This window comes from Branchiostoma belcheri, unplaced genomic scaffold (genome assembly GCF_001625305.1).
Source record: "Branchiostoma belcheri isolate BF01 breed outbred unplaced genomic scaffold, Haploidv18h27 scaffold44, whole genome shotgun sequence".
Classification (NCBI taxonomy): Eukaryota; Metazoa; Chordata; class Leptocardii; order Amphioxiformes; family Branchiostomatidae; genus Branchiostoma; species Branchiostoma belcheri.
In genome coordinates this window covers 1,626,790-1,645,286 of record NW_017804065.1, presented here as the reverse complement: position 1 = coordinate 1,645,286, position 18,497 = coordinate 1,626,790, and the positions used below count along the sequence as shown (strand labels likewise).

The window sequence follows — 18,497 nt, the reverse complement described above, 5'->3', positions numbered from 1 at the left end:
TAAAGTGTGGTCGCCAGACCGTCGTTAAACTGTTTGTGGCTCGACTTGTCGTAATTCTTAGCGGAAAGTGGGGTTCAAAAGTTCGCCAGCGGGTTTAACGTGAGGTTATCCGTACAAAGGGCAGAATGAGCGCGTGCGCGCACGTAACATTTCTGTAGTTGTCTACAGGTTCTCATAATACACGCACGTCTCAGTATGGGGCCTCTTCATAGTTTTCTTTCTCTCTCTTTCTCTCTCTATCCTTGTCTCTCTTTCCTTTTCTTTACCAAATACATGTGTAACACATGTGTAGCACAGTTGATTATGATTAACCAGGTTGCTATTACCCCAAATATACTGAACAGCTTGAGAAAAGAAAGTCACTCCACGGTGTGTGAGGAGTGAAAGAGAACACCCAGACCACAGGGTTGAAAATGTCTCCTAGCGGAGAAGATTGGTATAGCACCATCTACAAAAAAACAGGAGTCGTGTGTTGTGTTGTACCTATTTATTCCACTGTCCAAATAGACACAGTCTTTAGTAAAATCAACTTTCCACAATGCCAAAGTAGTATTGTGTAGTGAGTTCTATTGTACAGGCGGAGTTAGCATATATATCATCATTGATACAGTAGATAAAATACGCAGCCATTATGTTACGTTGGCAACATGTTGTGTAGGATAAATAATCCAACAACCTCTTGTAGAATATAGGATTCATTTTTACTGTCAAGATTAGCTTTGAGCTGAGTTTGTAAAGCAAAAATGTTAGCAGTAAAGGTTTTTTTCCCACAGACCCAATTCTTTCTCACCTGCCAACAGAAATTTGTCAGCTGCCTTCATCAGGGATGGTTTAGTGTGGAAAGAACTTAAGCTTTAGTTGACTGATGAAGCTATTTACAAAAACGCCATACAGTAGTTAGATTCCTAGCGAATAAGATAACGTGACTGATACCATGAATTAGAACAGCTACGCCATTTTCGGAATAAAATGCAGGGGTCTATGTACTATGGCAAATCTCTGTGTGTGCTACTAGTAGCAATGTTCCCCCTCAAACATCCACAACATACTACTGACGATCAAAGCTTAAAAGTTAAGAGTTCCTTTTGTATATTTACATGTAAACAGTTTCATTAGACCATGCTGGAAGTATGTTTCAGAATATTTCAATTTATGTCTTTTCTCAAAAACTAATGTTTAACATCACATTCTCAAATACTAGATTTCGCACCGAATTAGTAGTATTGAATAAGAACGTTAACTTCGTCTACACATGTATATATTCTTATATCTTTGTATTGATGTTTACTTTTATATTGATATACTTTGTACTGCAAATATAATTTGTCGTGCTTGACCCTGTATTCCGGTTTAACAATTGAACCATCGGTCACTCTGTAATCACCCTTTGCAATTATTGTCAACTCGTCAGTTTCCTGAAGGTTGTCAGGACCTTATGGCAAGATGATGTGCTTAGTTCTTTCTTTCAGTTTCTTTAAATCGCGACGTTAATGTCTTTTTCAAACGACACCGAGCATAGAACGGGAGAGTCCTTGCCATTTGTCCTCTCCTTCTCATGCAGGACGCCATTTTTGTTTTTGTCACCATGTGACTTTCCGCCAATGGGGGTGAAGATAACAGGTAACCCGTCGGCTGGATACACGATGGGGAGGAACTTCATGTCCGGTGCCTTATCTTCTGTCAGCTTCCAGCGGCACCTTCTTGTCAGCTCCACGCACAGAAGCTTCAGCTGGAGCTTGGCGAACTCCTTGCCGACACAGGCTCGTGGTCCCCCGCCGAACGTCACCATATCGTATCGGGCCAGGGGCGCCTGGGATGTCTCGGCGGTCCAGCGGTCAGGGTCGAACAGTTCAGGCGAGGAGAAGATCTGGGAGGCTTCGTGGGTGTCTCTGATGCTGTAGAGCACCGCCCATCCTTCGGGCACCTGGAAGCCCTGGGGAAAGGAAAGGGAGCACATTTTTTTGTCAATCCAGTGAATTTTCAACCTTTTTCGTGAATTCCAAAAAGTCACTTCGACAAGTTATAAAAGCACAATTGCACTTTCTGCTGTGGGGTATGGCATGCACATTCCAGTAGTAAGAAGAATGACAGCCCCCCTGATTAAGTCTAAGAGACTAAATGGTATCAAGGCTATATGAAGGGCTTGTACTTACGCCGATCTCGAAAGACTTGAGCGCTCTGCGGTAGCCTCCCCCAATGGGTGGGCGTCGCCTGAGCACCTCCTTGACGACCTGCCCCACGTACGTCAGCCTGCCGACCTGCTCCAGACTCATAGGCTGGTCCGGCTGCAGCAGCCCGTGCTTCTCCAGCTCTTCCTGCACCTTCTGAACCACCCGCGGCTGCAGCGCCAGGTGCATGATGAGGGAGGTGGCGGCGCTGGACGTGGTCTCGTGCCCGGCGAACAGCAGCTCCACCACCGTGTCCTGGATCTCCTGGTCGGACAGCTTCTCGCCGTTGTCCTTGGCGGTGTTCATGATGTGCGATAAGACGTCTCCGCTGTCACCTCCCTGCATCACAAACTCCTTCTTCCTCTGAATGTGGTTCATCATCCATTTGTCGATGGCTTCTCGATAAAACAGCCCCTAAAATATAACGACAGTGTAATTCAAATTTTCCTGCTCTAGAGGGTGTTGTTAAGTTACATTTTGACGACAGCATTGACAAGAAAAACTCACAAACAAACAAAACTATACCTTCAGATTATCTGATGTCTTGGTTTTATGAAATGGTCTCATACTAGGTCATTCTACAATACTGTGTGAAAGATATTGATTACCGATATCATGAAAGCTGCGACGTATACTTATCCTAAGCTAGATACTTGCAGAGAGACAAATATGCTTACATCAAGACTAAAGTCAGCCGGTTTAAGAACAATTTTATCTCATAAACATTAACATCGTAGTATCGTAAAAGTTTTAAAAAAAGCTCACAATTACTGGATTATATAGTTTTAAAAAGCCTTACATTGCTGAGCCCACTTCCGGGTAGCTTGACTGGGAGAGAGAACAGGTTCTTGACCATGTTGGTGAAGAGGAAGGTGAGGTGTTGGATCTCCTCGTCGCTGTGCTGGAAGCCCACCAGGACAGCGGACGCCACGCGGAACGCCATCTCTCGCGCCATGGGCCAGACAGTGACGGGCTGCGGGGCGCCGCACCACCGCAGCACGGACTCGCGCAGGATCTCCTGCATGATGGGGACGTACCTCTCCAGCGCCTCGTAGTTGAAGGCCTTCATGATGACCTTCCGGCGCAGCCTGTGCTCCTCGCCGTTACTCATGGCCAGGTTGCCGGTGCCCAGGACCGTGCGGAACGTCTGCGGCCACAGGCTGGTGACGATGTGGTTCTCCCCCAGCAGGATCTTGCGCACGTTGGTCGCACCTCGCACACGGATGGTCGGCCGGCCCAGGATGTGCGTCTTGAACACATCCCCGTAGTGCGCATGTCTGCTGGTGCTGAATTTGCCTCCCTGTAGGAAACAGACACAAAACCTGCGTTACGCCTGATTCTATGGTGGGAGTGTGTTGTGCGTATCTGTATGTGTGTGTGTGCGCGCGCGCGCGCGTGTGTGTGCGTACGTACGTGTGTCCGTGTATGTTGCGTGTGTGTGTGTGTGTGCGTGCGTACGTACGTGCGTACGGATGTGTGTGATCGTATGCAGTATCGTTGAAGTTTTTCCGGGTTTATCCATTGTCCGGACTTTCATTCTGCAGCGCCAGACCTTCCGCGCATATATACTGGTCCTGTCCTTAGTGCTGAAACTGGTGTTTTCGCGACCTTCCACTGATACGTACGAAAAGAAACACCTTTTCACGTACAATAGGAGAACTACAACGAGTCTTATCTAATATATCTGACATCAAGACATTATTAAGTTAACATTCAACACTCAACACTCAACAATTTGATATTTGCTTGTCATTAAGAATGTGTTGTAAAGTTTCATCGCTCAATATTTTTACCGACCAAATCAGAACTTAGCCTGACTGTGTGGATATCGCCTGAAAGTTTCCAACGTGAGACTCTGATCTTACAGTGATCAATGCAAGGATCTTTCATTTCGCCGTCCTACAGTTATGTTGTCCATATAGAGCTTTAACAGGTGTAGTTACTGCCCGAGGTGCGCACTTTCTCGCATTATGTCTGGTATTAAAACCATTAGACGGGAAATACGGTGATGAAATTCATTTCTTGAAACATAACGAGTGTGGAGATTGCAGCAAAGTGCTTGGAAGGTGAGTGATATGGAAGTTAGAGAAACGCGTTGTCACCCCCCATACCCCACTAATGGACTAATTATCAACACTCAGATCATTTCTCATGTCTTTGAATGGAGAGGAAAAGTCATTACAATCAGTGTGTATATTACACCGGCGCCACGGTAAGTGGGGATTCTCTGTGGCCTTATTATATCATTTCGCGCGCACGCTGTGACAAATAGTGGCAGACGGGGTTAAACCATTACACAGCGACAAAACATTCACCCTATACAGAGTACAGGTATAGGGTAGTTGTGGCGTTATGTTACGTACGGCATGCAGGCATTTTTATCCTTATTCAAGTATCTTGAATAAGGCATTGACTATGGACTAGTGATACGTTTTACAAGATTGTCGGTCATTAGACTAGAGAAATGAATACGATAAAGACGTTAATGTTGTTTAGATGTCTGGTCTATCCCCGCCTCAATTTATTTATGTTGAGGACACTATGTGGAACAATTTCCTGAACGCCCTTTCAGCGGGAGAACCCGCAACAGACAGCTGAACAATCACGTGGCTAACGTCGACACAACTGACGGGTCAAACAGGGTTCACTCTCTTCGCCCAAGACAGACGATCTCTATTAAAGTTGTTCTCACTTCCGCACAGGTTGTATCACGAAGCCTATGGTTGGGCGCCCCATCAGCGCCCTGCCAATGGGAGTCTCCCGTTTCCTAATTGATAATGTGAATCTAATGACTTTACTGTCGCGACGTTTCACACATTTCGTGAGCGATCTTCATTTCCGATTGCCGATCGATGGCGTAACGATCCGGACAGGCTAGACAGGGAATTGCCTTCGCGATGGCTGGAGTTGTGTTCGAGTGGCGTAAAATATGATTATGGTGGGCGGCGGGGTGAAAAGGGCACCAGAATGAATGGTGGAAAATTAGGTTACTTTACGTCGTACCACAAGCACTCTCTTTGCCTGTTTTGTCGACAATGGTTTAGCTCATTATCAGCACCGCACTCCGAAACACCGCAATCCGAAACAACATGTGCTGTTGTGGCAAAAGAACCTAGAGAATATAATCAAACACACACACACACACACACACACACACACACACACACACACACACACACACACACACACACACACACACACACACACACACACACACACACACACACACACACATACACAAACAGACCCACACAAAAAACATCCACCCGCACACTCACACACGCGCGCGTACGCACGCACGTACTTCGACATGCTCACACACCCAAACCCACAAACATGCACACATGAACACGCCTGCACACACGAACACGTGCGCAAGTACACAATCCAGAGCACTAGTGCACACACACAAACGTAAGCCCGTAAACACATAACTATTGATGCACTGGTCATCACCTCAGTGGTAAATTTGTCCATTTCTTGTCACAGTCTTCCAGACAGAAGGACCGCTAGTGTTACAGACGCGGCCGGCTCTGGTAGTTCTGCATGTGGAAACCTTTCTGTAAGTTTGCTTCCAAACTTATTTTTCCATTGTTTTAAGACGTATGGGTAACTGGCCAACCAACTAACCAACAAAACAACCGACCAACCAGAGTTCTTTATGACAAAAAGACAACTCTAAACTTAGAAAGAAACAGACAAGTCAAAACTTTCTGAGGGTACTCAAAGTCACTCTCATCAATCAAGCCATTAGGAACGCCACAGTGGGCGCCGCCATTCGCCGCAGAAAAAGGTCAATACATTCAAAAATGGCAGTTGTTCTTTCCAACATCATTGATTTGGGCAACAATTTGTGTTTGGTCGTAAATCACCGGGAGACAAGATGACCTCCATCGGTGCATCAAACTAGTGTGTAATGTTCTAAATACACACAGGGAGGTATGGATGAGGGGAGAGGATTATAATTCTATAACTTTCTCCCAATTGGCGGTCGGCAATGTCTGTCTGAAGTCTCTCCGTACTAATTACGTTGAAGGTCACAGAGAGGGAAGGCGCTTTCCCCATCGATCAGCCTAGCGACCCGCGACAAGAGTTCAGTTGGCTCGGCGGGGCTGGCGCCACGCTGGTTCCGGCTCACTCTTCACGTGAGGCGAGGTACGAAGGTGTAAATCGGTCTGTAATTGAAATTCTCAAACATGGGATCGTCCGTCTGCTAGAGGGCATTTGTGGGTCATCCCATTTGTTCTGGCGTCTCTTCCAGAAGTTTACTTTTTGGAATCGCACCTGTAATCTAACTGGGAGATAGAATCAATATCGTCTGTCTGAACCTACGGAGTGCCTACCACACGCCATACATCCACTAGATATCATCTCTTTCTTTGTAAATAACTAAGTCCATTGGAATCACCTGCCGGTATCTTTTCCAGCTACTCAGAGGCTAAGCCAACAAGAATTCGGGGATCTCATACCTCCATGAAGTATCTAGAGCTGTTGTAAATGCTTATTTTTTGGATCTATCTAATTCATCATTGGCGTAAAGTTGTAATTAGCATATTTTAATCTATAAATTAATTAGATGTATTTCATATGTGAAAGTCCTATACTTTGGCAAGGTTTAATTTCAACATTTCATCATTAATTATGCAAATGACACAAGTATGGATATCCTATCATTTACCGATAATAAATCATTTTAAAGCGCATTAATTATGCAAATTAGGTCCTAATTTGCATGATTTGTATCTGTAAATGTTCCACCTGCCATAGATTACATACGATAAATGTATCCTATCAGATACAGCACTGGAATTTCAGAAATCAAATCCTCGTTTGCTTAATTTGGGTATCATCTCTGTCATGCCAAATTACATGGAAATATATTGCTCCTTTATTGACTTAGCCGCTTTGAAAGATTTCGCCCAAAACTCCCCTGTAGTTCCAGAACAGGCTGCTAGAGGGACCAAACCTATACCATTTGTTTCTGACGTGGAAAACTATCAGACACCAAAAACTCAAGACCATAGCATGTCCAGAGCAAAAGATTAAAAAAACGGAAGTTCTACTGCAGTGCCAAGGTCAACTAACAGGAGGCCCAAATTTGGCCTTGACCTTTGTCTTTTCTCGTCTACCCACATACTAAATATCCCCACAATCCATAAAGGCCTTCTTACGTTATGCTAATCACAAATATGCTGAAACACACACACACACTCACACACACACATACAAACAAACAAACAAACAAACAAAGACGCAAACATATATATACCATATCCGATTTCATGTGCTTGATCACAGTTACTTTTTGACACCGACGTTTTACCGGATGTACATTTCTGCATGCTGGACACGTACCTCTTACTTGCGTCTAGCTCCTTCTTGTTGCTTGAACACTTTGAAGTATACAATTTTACAGTATGCCACAGTGACAACTCAGATTCAAGGCAATCTACGGTATTATGTGAAGCCTTCAATGAACTATGGTCTATTGCGCCCCATGGCTGTCCATTGAATGATGGTGTCTTTCCGCACCCAACCTCTAATAGACTATGAACCCCTAGTATGTCTGCTTTCATCATGGTTTGGATTTCAGGCCCATTGGCTCTTGAACGCATCGTTGTCTGTTCGTTTTTCTCCGCCAACGGACCAACGTCCGCAGCACAGGCCTCTATCCTGACCAGCTGGGCATGGAGTACTGCACATGCATCATCGGAATGGTTCGCCTTTGCTTTGTTTGGCTGTTGAAGTGCTTCAGACTGTACTCTTACTGGATCTTCAACATGAAGGATATCGTACAGTGACTGTTCTGGGAATTGAAAATAACTTTGCAGAATTCATTATGATGGTGATATTGTGGGTAAATTAGATGTGATGCGATTAATACAGTTACAGGAGGCCATCTCGCACACAGTGAAACCATTGGCTGCCTTTCTGCTTTGTAAGTTTTTCCTACACGTAATATTAACGTAATATTACGTTCGTTTGGAAAATGAAAATGGCTGTGCCAGACAGAACCGTGCCATGTTCCTTCATCAACACGTGATCATACAAATACCAGGCCCGGCCCAGAAGAGACAAAGGCCAAGGTCACATGTGGGCCTCCTGGTGCCTGTCCATGGTACTGCAGGAGAACGTCCGGTTTTTCTATCTTCTGTCCTGGTCTTGATTCACATATTTTGTTCACGTTTTACATATTCTCTCACTACTCTTATTGTACATACATACGCTATTAGAACCCTTGGGAGCTCATTGCCATCCCATATAGTATATACACAGTTATGCTGTCCACATACCAGTCGGCGCTATAGGGATTGGTGCTCCAGGTGCTCTATTGAAAATATTCCGGGTAGTTTGCTGTGTCTTGCTCAGTTTAATTGAACAGTTGTGAAGTGCATTTTTCACCAAATGTAAGGAGACCATGATAGCGCCGACTGCCCGGTCAGTCTTTCGTGACGAGGCGAATAGAGAACAGTCTTTGACACATTCTAGAGTCTCTGCGATCTATCGTGGGAAGGTCTCAGCTCCCAACACTACGGACATGAGAAATAGATTACGCCTCCCTGATAGTTAGGTTATCTGCCCACTTCAGAGAGCGGTAGAACTCATGGAAATACGATGACATGTTCTCTATCCCCGACACAGATCCTCTATCTGTCTACTCTCCAGGTGAGCTCCACGGGTTGCCAGCGCGCCACGTTTCTATCGTCCCGGCCGGCACCTGGCCAGGTGTCACGCCGTCCGACTTCCAGCCGTTCAATAACAGGATATAGAGAGCGGGATCAGCAGCTCGGTTATCACAGCTAATGTAAGGGGACAGTTCAGTGACCTGGACTCAAAGATCCCGTCTATCACACTAAGTAGACTGAGAATACATGTTATTGCTGGCACACTGCGCGGTAAGGTTGATATTAGGCGCGATTAAACAACTACCTACGCAGAGTCGGGAGGGGATTTATCACTTCCCGCTGCCCAGGGCATCCATAATCCTAGCAACTCATTACAACGGCGCTTTGTTTTCTTTTGTTGTGTTATGCGAGCTGTGGCGGCTGTGATGTTTTACCAGGTTTTATATAAGAATTGTCAACTGAAAGCCTGAGGCCTAGACTTGTTTAGCTCGCGTCGCCTCGAACAGTTAGTTGCAACCCCGATAATACATTTTACAGAAAATGTGCCACTTCAAATAAAGGTGTGGGGCGGCGGCGCCAGTAATTAAGTCCGAGCGCCCGGTTCTCAGCTGATTTACGGAGCCCCGGCCAGAGCTGCTCATGTTACCGCCTTACAAAGAATACAGTATTATACACGTCTGAGAAAGTCGCTTGGCAAGGCCCGGCTGTCGGCTGGTATGTAGTGACGGCTGCCAATCACAAGCACATAAAGGTCAAAGGTTTGGAGGGGTGGGGGTGCCCCTCTCCGATCTTTATCATTACAGACATTGAAGGCTTTTTCACCATTCAGATTGTATGTACCATGAGGGCAGTGCTCAGGCTAGAGAGATAGAGTCGTACGAACCGACGATAAAGGTGTCGACAAGGCTCGCGGCCATTACTCATAGACCCTGCCACCTCTAAGGAGAAGTTTGAGGACGTTGAGAATTATACCGCGATGCCAGTCAGGGGCTTGGGTTTCTAACATTTTCTTGAGTAAATAAAAACACAAAAAGACAAAATAAAATAGCTCCAGGGATCGACAAGTATAATATGCTCTTGGCAGCTCCAGAAAAAAATCAATGTTTAATTGTTTAACTGAAGAGACTCAGTCAGATGCCGTCCTTAAGCGCTAGGCACGGCCCGACAAAGTAGATTTATAGCATTTTTCTTACATACGAGCAAAACATCTCTAAGTATAAATCTTAACGCCATGAAATCGACAATCTACTCGTCATGTTGTTTTATATTTTCCTAATTGAATGCTGAGGATTTCAACAAAGATAACCACGCGCTGAAGGTGACAATTGCGTCCAGAAAGTTCCCTCGCCATGAAAACCTTGTCAAAACTGTCTTCATAATAAATTTAAAATTGCCATAATTGAAAAGACGTCACTTGTAAAACGATTCGGCAGAGATAAAGTGAACCGAACTAACCACTTTCTTGCGCCTGAGGCACCTAAGAACTGTTTTAGTACATTATCAACATGGGAGGTGGGAGAATCACTCGGGCGGCAACAAATCCGCGCATGTCGGCTTGGTTTGCCTGACCTTGCGGACCACCATGCACGGCTGGTACAACGTCGAAGAAAGTTTCTTTGCTAAACGTGTGGACATATGCAATGCAAACTGCCTTCTGTAATACTCAATACAGTCAACACACAACACCTCATACACATCACAGCAGCAAGGCAAAATTTGAAGCCTAAGTTTCACAACAAAAGACACATTTCGGCTCTAAAAGTTAACTCTGCCAGGCCCCGAGCCGGTTGCAAATGCCGCAGCTTTTTGCGTACATCCAGCTACCAGTACATGTAGTATCCATATATTAGCACTGCAGCTAGCGGTGGGGACATATAACTGCAGGTTTACCTATAAAAACGTCCAATTTTGAGGTACAAAGCTGCACTATGGTCGTTTTCACATCATCAATAAGATATACGATGTATCCAAACAGAATCACACGCATGTAACAAACTACCACCAAACTGGCCACTAAAAAATAAATTCCAGCTTCGCCACAACATGAGCACTAAAAGGGCACTTACAAATACTGACCAGGGCCTCTACTTAGTATTGTCAGAGTAGATGTTCGTGTAATGTATTTCTCAACAATATTACGCTTAGAAAAATTGGAATAATTGTAATATCGGCTTCTGTAATACACGATGTTATCTCCAACTGAAGGTTAAATTTTGAAGTGAAAACAGGTTGTAGTAACTGTAGCGACAACTGATTCCTCAGTATGATCACAACTACATCTCATACATTGTAATGTCAAAGTACCATATAAAGTTGCTCTGTGTGGAGGTCGTGACAAATACACTTGAAATGAGAGGTACATCTGAGTCTCTGACTAGATATCTGTGTCCGGGGAGAAAGGCCCCCGTATGTGCTAGCCGTCGGTAAACCTATACATGGACGCGCGATGCTCGTACGTGATTGACGAGACCTTGTCATATACATCATGTGCATTAAATGTAAACACAACATCCTCGTATCTTCTACTGTAGAAAAGTGCGCCCTTACCTGCCACACGAGGCTGAGCGTCTCTCCGATGAAGGGTAGACCCATGCTTCCCGGCGGCAGGGGGAGGTCGGAGCCGGTGTCGGTGTCGGACCAGGTGTAGTACTGCGTCCAGAGCTTCCAGGACAGCAGGAGCGCGACACAGGGCAGGACGAGGACAGTCAGCAGCTCCACCAGCATCTTTGCAGCTTTGTCTCCTGATGAGGAGCTCGCCTGGAGTTTATATGGAGTGACGGTGACCCTTTGCCGCAGCCAAGCGGGCCTGATGGACGAGCCGAGAGCGTGGCGGGCTCGGTGTCTCGCCCGAGCCGATCAATGGCTGTCGCCAGGCGCTGAACCCTGACGCCGCTCACTCACTCCGCTGAAGCAAAGACGCATGTCGCAATTAGCTAGGTCACTCACGGGGCAGTGTCTGATCAAGATTTACCATGGAGTAAAAAAAAAACTAACCCTACACTGAAACCGTTTTCTCCAGAAGTGCAGCGTCGAAGGAGAAACCATCAAGGGCGCCTTGAAGAATGGTAGGCCATCAACACTACACGGGCGCCCGACTGATCTGTCTCCGAATGGCGACGGCCGCCAGTCTTAATGTAGTAAAGGTTACTGACAGCGTATTTGTAGCGCAGATAACTACTATTTTCAGAACATACCCAAATGAAAGGTTTGAATATTCACAATAGGGATCGTTAAGTAGATGATGACGATGTCTAGAAAATTTGCATGCGTCGTCAGCGGTTTTGGTCCGTCCCGGGTGCAGTCTATCTACTCTGGCTCTACATAAATGTACTGAAATGCGAGGCACATGATTCCAGCTACAGTACTGACTTTACGAACCTGACAGATACCGTCTAACTGCACATACTTCCCCTTGTATGTAGACTAGGGCTATGGAATTGTGTCTCCCTTCTGCAACAGTGGAACATTCACTTTATACTAACGCTACCAGGATATGAGGTCTTTTCAGTCCTTCGCATGGAGGACAAATCATTCACAGGAATGTAACTGTGCTGTGAGTCGGATTATGTCAGGAGTAGCTGTAGAATAAGACATAACAACATCCTGCCATTTCCTCAGCTAAGACTTTCCATGGCTGACCTTTTCTTTCGGTGATAGCCAAGTTAAGGTGACGTAATTCAACTTGATAGAGAGTGAGTCGTGACTCACAGTGTCCCGTATGATCAGGAGTTACACCACACAGGCTTGTAGCGGGAGATAGTAGGAGACAAGTGGTATCTTGTCGCCCGATGTGTTCCACGGAAAGGCGCAGTAGCCTCTACAAGACCCCGGGAATCTGGAATATTTTCCAGTTGACGATCAGAATGGAATCTTGACGTAAATATGACTTTTTGACGTCAATATTTGACGCAATCCGTCAATTCACGCGCACCATATGTCTGTAGACGTGTTAATTGTGGGTTACTGACGGACACGTATGAGGGTCTTAATATTTTGAGACGGAAAGTTAAAACCGTGAATAGTCAAATAAATCAAATATCGAATCAGTCACCAGCTGCACATCTTAACCCGTCTGACAGTACAGAGCCAGAGTATACAACAGAAAAGCACGTCTCAGCTTTGTGGTTCATTGTACATGTTGGCATCTTTTAAAGCATTGCTATTGATACTTCGATCAACTTCGATGTCCCGACTGATCTACTGTAATTTTCTGCAAGTTTGGTATGTTGAAAAAATGTACAAGGGAAAGAGAAAGCGTATTGTGTGATGAAGTCGAAATCTGTTTGTTGGATTCAGGACAATTTGTATGTAGTTTGGCTGTCAATTTTGTACTGTTAGCGCCGAAATGATATATCTGACCAAATCTATCACTTGTTTCAAATGACTGAGGAATATCTAGAAACGGAGTCGAAACAGGACATGTTGGGTAAAAGTAAGAAATCTTCAGGACGTAGCGCTGTAGTGTGACGTTATTTCTGTAGTTCTGGGATGTTTACTATTCAGAATGAGATGCCCTATTCTATACCAAATACATCACATACCACGTTATCTTTAGCAACCCTGCTTTACACACAAACAACAAAACAGCTACTGCCTCATTATCGAAAACATCGTGTCATTCCCAGCCTTGCAAACATTTTAGTTGTTTAGAAAACCGACAAAATTCTAAAGCAAAAGCTGAGCTGAGATACTGTGAGAGAAATAACTTTTGCGACACCGATAATGAAGATATGAGTACATGTATGTAACTTTTACATTGTGATAGTGAGCAAATTTAGCTCGGCCTTACTAATACACTACGTATATACCTACAACTGTTGACGGGTGACCATGAAATCGAGAAACTGTTTCTACGACTACGAGTTTATGCAAATTGTACACACCAACATTATGAAAACGAATAAAATCTACCAAAAATGTAAACCAAACTCATGTACCGCGATGTATTTTTCTAGCTTGACAAATTGCCTGTATGATGGAAATGAATGTTTCCTTTCGAGGACTGTTCTTTTGAGGGCGAATACACGTTAAGAGGATATGATTTAGTGTGTATTTCAATAGATGTTGATTACGGCTTTCTTCCACCTTCAAATAAGCAAATCTTTGAAACACTGAGGCGGAGTTTATTTTGCCAATTGGTTTGTTAGTAAGCAGTCTGGTGTATTGGAATCATTGGGATAAAAACGCCTGTTGAAAATACGACAGAACAAAGACGTTGGTTATTATAGTAATTGTGGACAAAAGGTAGAAATACGATCCAACGGAAGACCCAGATGAAACAGCTTTATAATGAGTATGCAGATATGAAGGAAAGACGCGATAAATCCAATTGCAATCTATTGTACAGTTTCACTCAAGCAAAAATAACAAATAATTATGAATAATTGCCTGGCGTGGAATGGTGATTTCAGAGGCAACTAAGTATGTAGGCAAAGTGGAAACGACAGATTAAAAAGTACGATTAGCTGAGAAAAAATAACCTGCAAAACCGGATATTATCTTTTGCTACCACAACAACGTTACGTGGCGGTTGCCATGTTGTGTGCCTGAGAATATTTTCAACCGTGAAAGAAACGAAATAGAATTCTTTGGAGATTGTTTGGCGTCGCTTAGAGGACGTAATCGGGCATGAGTAAGTTGCTTGAATTTTGGGAGTGAGCTGGAAGGAGAAAATGGGCGAGATCGCAGATATTCAACTCTCTAGAGCTCTCGGCAATTATTGCGGCTTAGAGAGGCAAACTGATCGAAATGATGTGACGTCCTGGGGTGAATATCTCCCAATCTCATTTCCCCATACAATCCCAACTGGTAGGAGGGAGAGCGAATCAGACAACTTAGAAACAAACAGTATGAAAATTTTTCTTTTGACGTGCAGAGAGAGGCCCCACCCCATTCACACCCACATTGTTGAGAGATAATTACGGCCTATTCTGACACCCTATTCACACAAATGGTTCTCGAAAGGGTGTCTTAATCTGTTTTAAATTAGGTGCCAATAGTTCATTCACTATTGAACTCTATTCATTGCCGTCAAATTTTAACGCTTCGAAACGAGCGGGGATCGTAAAAGTTGATAAGGTGAACTCCGCGGTGGGAACCGGGCGCCACTGGCTTTGTTGATTGTAATCGCTAGGTAACGTCTGTTGTTCCACCCGTAACTGCTTCTGCCCTTTTCAAGGGGACCACTTTCTGGCTTTACAAGTCACGCAAGGAAGGCTCAGAGAACAAAAAGCCAACGGTCTTATCGCCAAGGTACATTGTAGCACCGAGAGTTCGTTGTGTTTTGAAGTGTAAGGATTCAGACAGAATCTATTCTTGTATTTCATGGTGGCCCATTCACCGCCGTTCTCGGGCACCAAATCGCCAACCGTTTCAGGTGGAAAACGTCAAGAAACAAAGCAGGGTTGATAAAGGTATACCCTGGCACTTCTTACCAAGCTAATCTGTGTGTTCAGGGAGGGATAGACCCGGAACTATCCAGAAAGTGAGGGAGGAAAGTGTGCTAGCCGGCCGCAGGGAAGGTTATATTCCCTTGTTCCCGATACGCTCGCCCGGCGTGACATTTCAAACTCAAACGAATTCTTGCCAGCCTGTATTGGAGCACAGCCAACCGCTGCAGCAAAACACGGCCCCGACAGGGTTCAATTACCCACTTGGAGTCTTTTTACGTGCGAACCATTTCTTGGGGGATCCTGGTAGATTTTGTCTACTATGTTAGCAGGCCGGTGTAGCTGCGGCCCGGAGGCGGCTCCCGGCAGACTGACAGCTCGACTGATTTATGGCGACCGCTACTGTTCACTGTTACTTTTGTTGTTCCTCGTCCTCACCAGTCAATTATTCTATCAGACTTGAATTGAACTGTTTACTCTCTATCAGTAACCGTGCAATGTCTAGTTTCTTTACACAAACAACACCGCCGGAGGAGGGCGAACGCCATTTTTCAAACGGTTTGCACGTCCCCGTGCCTCATACCACTGCTAGTCCCTACCAGCGTACTGAGGTGCCGCTTGGGCTCGGGCGATTTTACGAACTGTGACACGGCAAGCCATTCGATCCACCAGCGATAACATGTCAGGAATACCTCGGGCAATGTTAGGTGAACCACCGAAGATAATATCCCCTACAGGCCCCTTTCAAGGGCCCGATTTCTGTCCACTAATGGGTAAAATGGACCCTGCTAGGTTACCTGAAGACATTTCACAACCGTCACAGTTACACCGTGTGTGTTGTTAACGTTATTTTGTCACTGTCCCATACACTTGTATTTACTTAGGATCATGGCAAGCAAGCATGTACACACAAGCCAAAGACTGGGTCGTACACAACGAATGTGAACATATAGCCAGAACACTCTTAGATAATAAAGAAAGCAATAGATATACATTTAACTGTATTCGTTCGCTTCGTGTGGTCTCTCTCAAAGCTATAGCCTGTGTAGAATACCCTTACCATTGCACCGAATATTGTTTCATTGATTTCTATTTGATGAAATGATTTTTAGTCGCCTTCATATTTATAACATGAGCACAGTGTCTCTACAAGTCATCTGGATGAAAACTGTGAAACATAGCCTATAATCCAGACACATGGCTCCCTCACATCTGTATGATTGCAATGTATAGACCGGAGTACAAACTTAGCATGGAACTTTAATGAGCATCCACAAGCCCACAGAACATACTGGGCAACACATGAAAAATTCACAGAAAGAAAAGCGCCTTAATTACGCGCGAAAAGGTGCGAGAAGGCGTGCTGTGGGCGTGCTGTGGAGGTACTGTTGGCTAGCTGTAGTCTTCGTCAATAAGCTTAGGATAACATGGGAGTACTCTCGTCCTTTGTTGTAATTCAGCACTGTGGAATTTGGGCTTATTTTCAAACAATATCTTCTCCGTGAAGTTGTGTATGTTGGGATTCAGAATTCCGTAGTTTTTCTGGCTTATGTAAGCAAACAGGGCACTGTGTGACAAACTGTCGGCAAATATTGCGAGAGAGAATGTTCACAGCGTCTACAATCGATCGTTTATAGAGGGTATCGGCAACCGTAAATCATCGGACCTGTCTACCCCGGCCTGAAACCAAATCTTGAACGGAACACGCGTGAACAGCAAATCGCCATACGGCCACTATTGTGCCAACAAACCCTGCAGAATGGTCTGGGTGGATAGAGTTTCCTCTGCGGTTAAATTTGGGTGACCACAACGATTATTGCTCAACGTCCAACGCATGTAGTTACTGTGGTGGTGCGTTACTTTTTGTCCAGTCTACTGACAAATTTGCGCCGGGAGCTAACTTGTTACCTGTGCGTCTCGATTTTTGAACAGGTTGGGATGGAAGTGGACTCGTTGTTATGTCTGGGAGCATCTTACTATGCACTGGTGACAATGTATGTGACACATTCAATTTACCGGACCACACCAGAACCTTACAAACTCCGGCAGACAGCAGGGTCAACCTTAAGTCGACGAGAGGTGTGCCGCCGGGTTAGCTTAGCGCAGGGCTATACACACACATGTAGTGTGAAGGTATAATAAATTAGCAGGGCACTCATATTGGAAATCTTGGCCACTTGAACAGGGAGGTGACACTGTCAACTTATCAAGTGATCATTTCCGCAACAAACAGGTCCCGACCGACGACAGGGGAAAGATCAACTGACTAGGTCTCGTCAGGTTAGAGAGAGAACATGTTTGGAGAAGTTGAAGTTTATCAAAATGCGTATGGTTCGTGAGTGCGAGCGCCAGCGATCAGTCTTCTACCTTATTTTAACACCATCACTCTGTACATGCATGGAAACAGACGACACTAGCCACCGACAAAAATTTGACAAAGTCCTACTTCTATCAAAACCAATCATCGCTAAAATATTCCTTCGATGTTTCCCGACTTTATGGCCCATATTAAGTACGAAAAGTAAAGATACATTGACACTTACCTCAGTTCAAAAGAAAGGTCTATGTTGATATATTGTTAGTTGATTGCGCGGGTAAAATCCGACAGGCCGGTGTTGGACGTGTATGTGGCCGTCGGCAGTAGCCGGTGTACTGGGGAATGTACTGGACTACAAGCCCGGCCAGCACTCAGGCCCTCTTATGTTGGATAGCCTGCTCTTGAAAGACACCTGCATTGATTGTGGCTAACAGCCAATCAGCGGGCTGAGAGAGCTCAACATTTGCATGTCTTGCATTAGTTAGAAGATGGAAGGGCATCACATGGGCTGGGGGTCAATCCGTGGATTCACCCTGGCTACAGACAGCCCGGGGCTCCCTCATTCAGCCGGCCTGTCCAAAAACAACCGCGTGCTTTGATCACTACTGTCCCCATTATCGCTCACGCCGCCGTAACGTGAGCTGTCTTTCAACTTCAACAGAGGAGAGGGAGTTTTTGTTATGTGTCATCAGGTCCTTCTGTGCGGCTCGCAATAGGTCAGGGGACGGGGGGGTCAGACAAAGTTCAACAAAAGTTCACCTGGAGTTCATAAAGACGGCTTCCTTTTATTTGAGGAGCACTTCACCTGCCTTTTGACACCTAGCTGTCGATCAATCGACGGCAATTCAAGTGAATGTTCCGAATACCTGGAGCCGCACTCGAGCTTTTGTTGGCCATTGTCCGCTGAGACAAAGGGCGAGCTGTAGGGGGGAGCTGTGCGGAGCTGCCGTGCGTGTCTGCAAGGTGTGGGGCATGAAGGGACCGCAACTGACGACTT

At 45.1% G+C, this 18,497-nt stretch overlaps 1 protein-coding gene across 4 annotated transcripts; it reads right to left on the bottom strand.

Moving 5' to 3' along the window:
• Positions 1-478: 478 nt before the first annotated feature.
• LOC109478582 (cytochrome P450 26A1-like) lies at positions 479-18,250 on the bottom strand. 4 transcript variants are annotated; one of them, XM_019780240.1, is made up of 5 exons: positions 17,727-18,250; positions 11,342-11,699; positions 2,968-3,468; positions 2,154-2,582; positions 479-1,933 (listed from the first exon to the last, which is right to left on the bottom strand). In XM_019780240.1, exons 2-5 carry the CDS (start codon positions 11,516-11,518, stop codon positions 1,475-1,477), a joined length of 1,566 nt encoding a protein of 521 aa, XP_019635799.1. In that variant the 5' UTR covers positions 11,519-11,699; positions 17,727-18,250; the 3' UTR covers positions 479-1,474. The 4 variants fall into 4 exon arrangements, with proteins under 4 accessions (XP_019635799.1, XP_019635801.1, XP_019635800.1 ...); XM_019780242.1 differs by lacking the exon at positions 17,727-18,250 and adding an exon at positions 12,503-13,493; XM_019780241.1 differs by lacking the exon at positions 17,727-18,250 and adding an exon at positions 11,789-12,451.
• Positions 18,251-18,497: the final 247 nt, after the last annotated feature.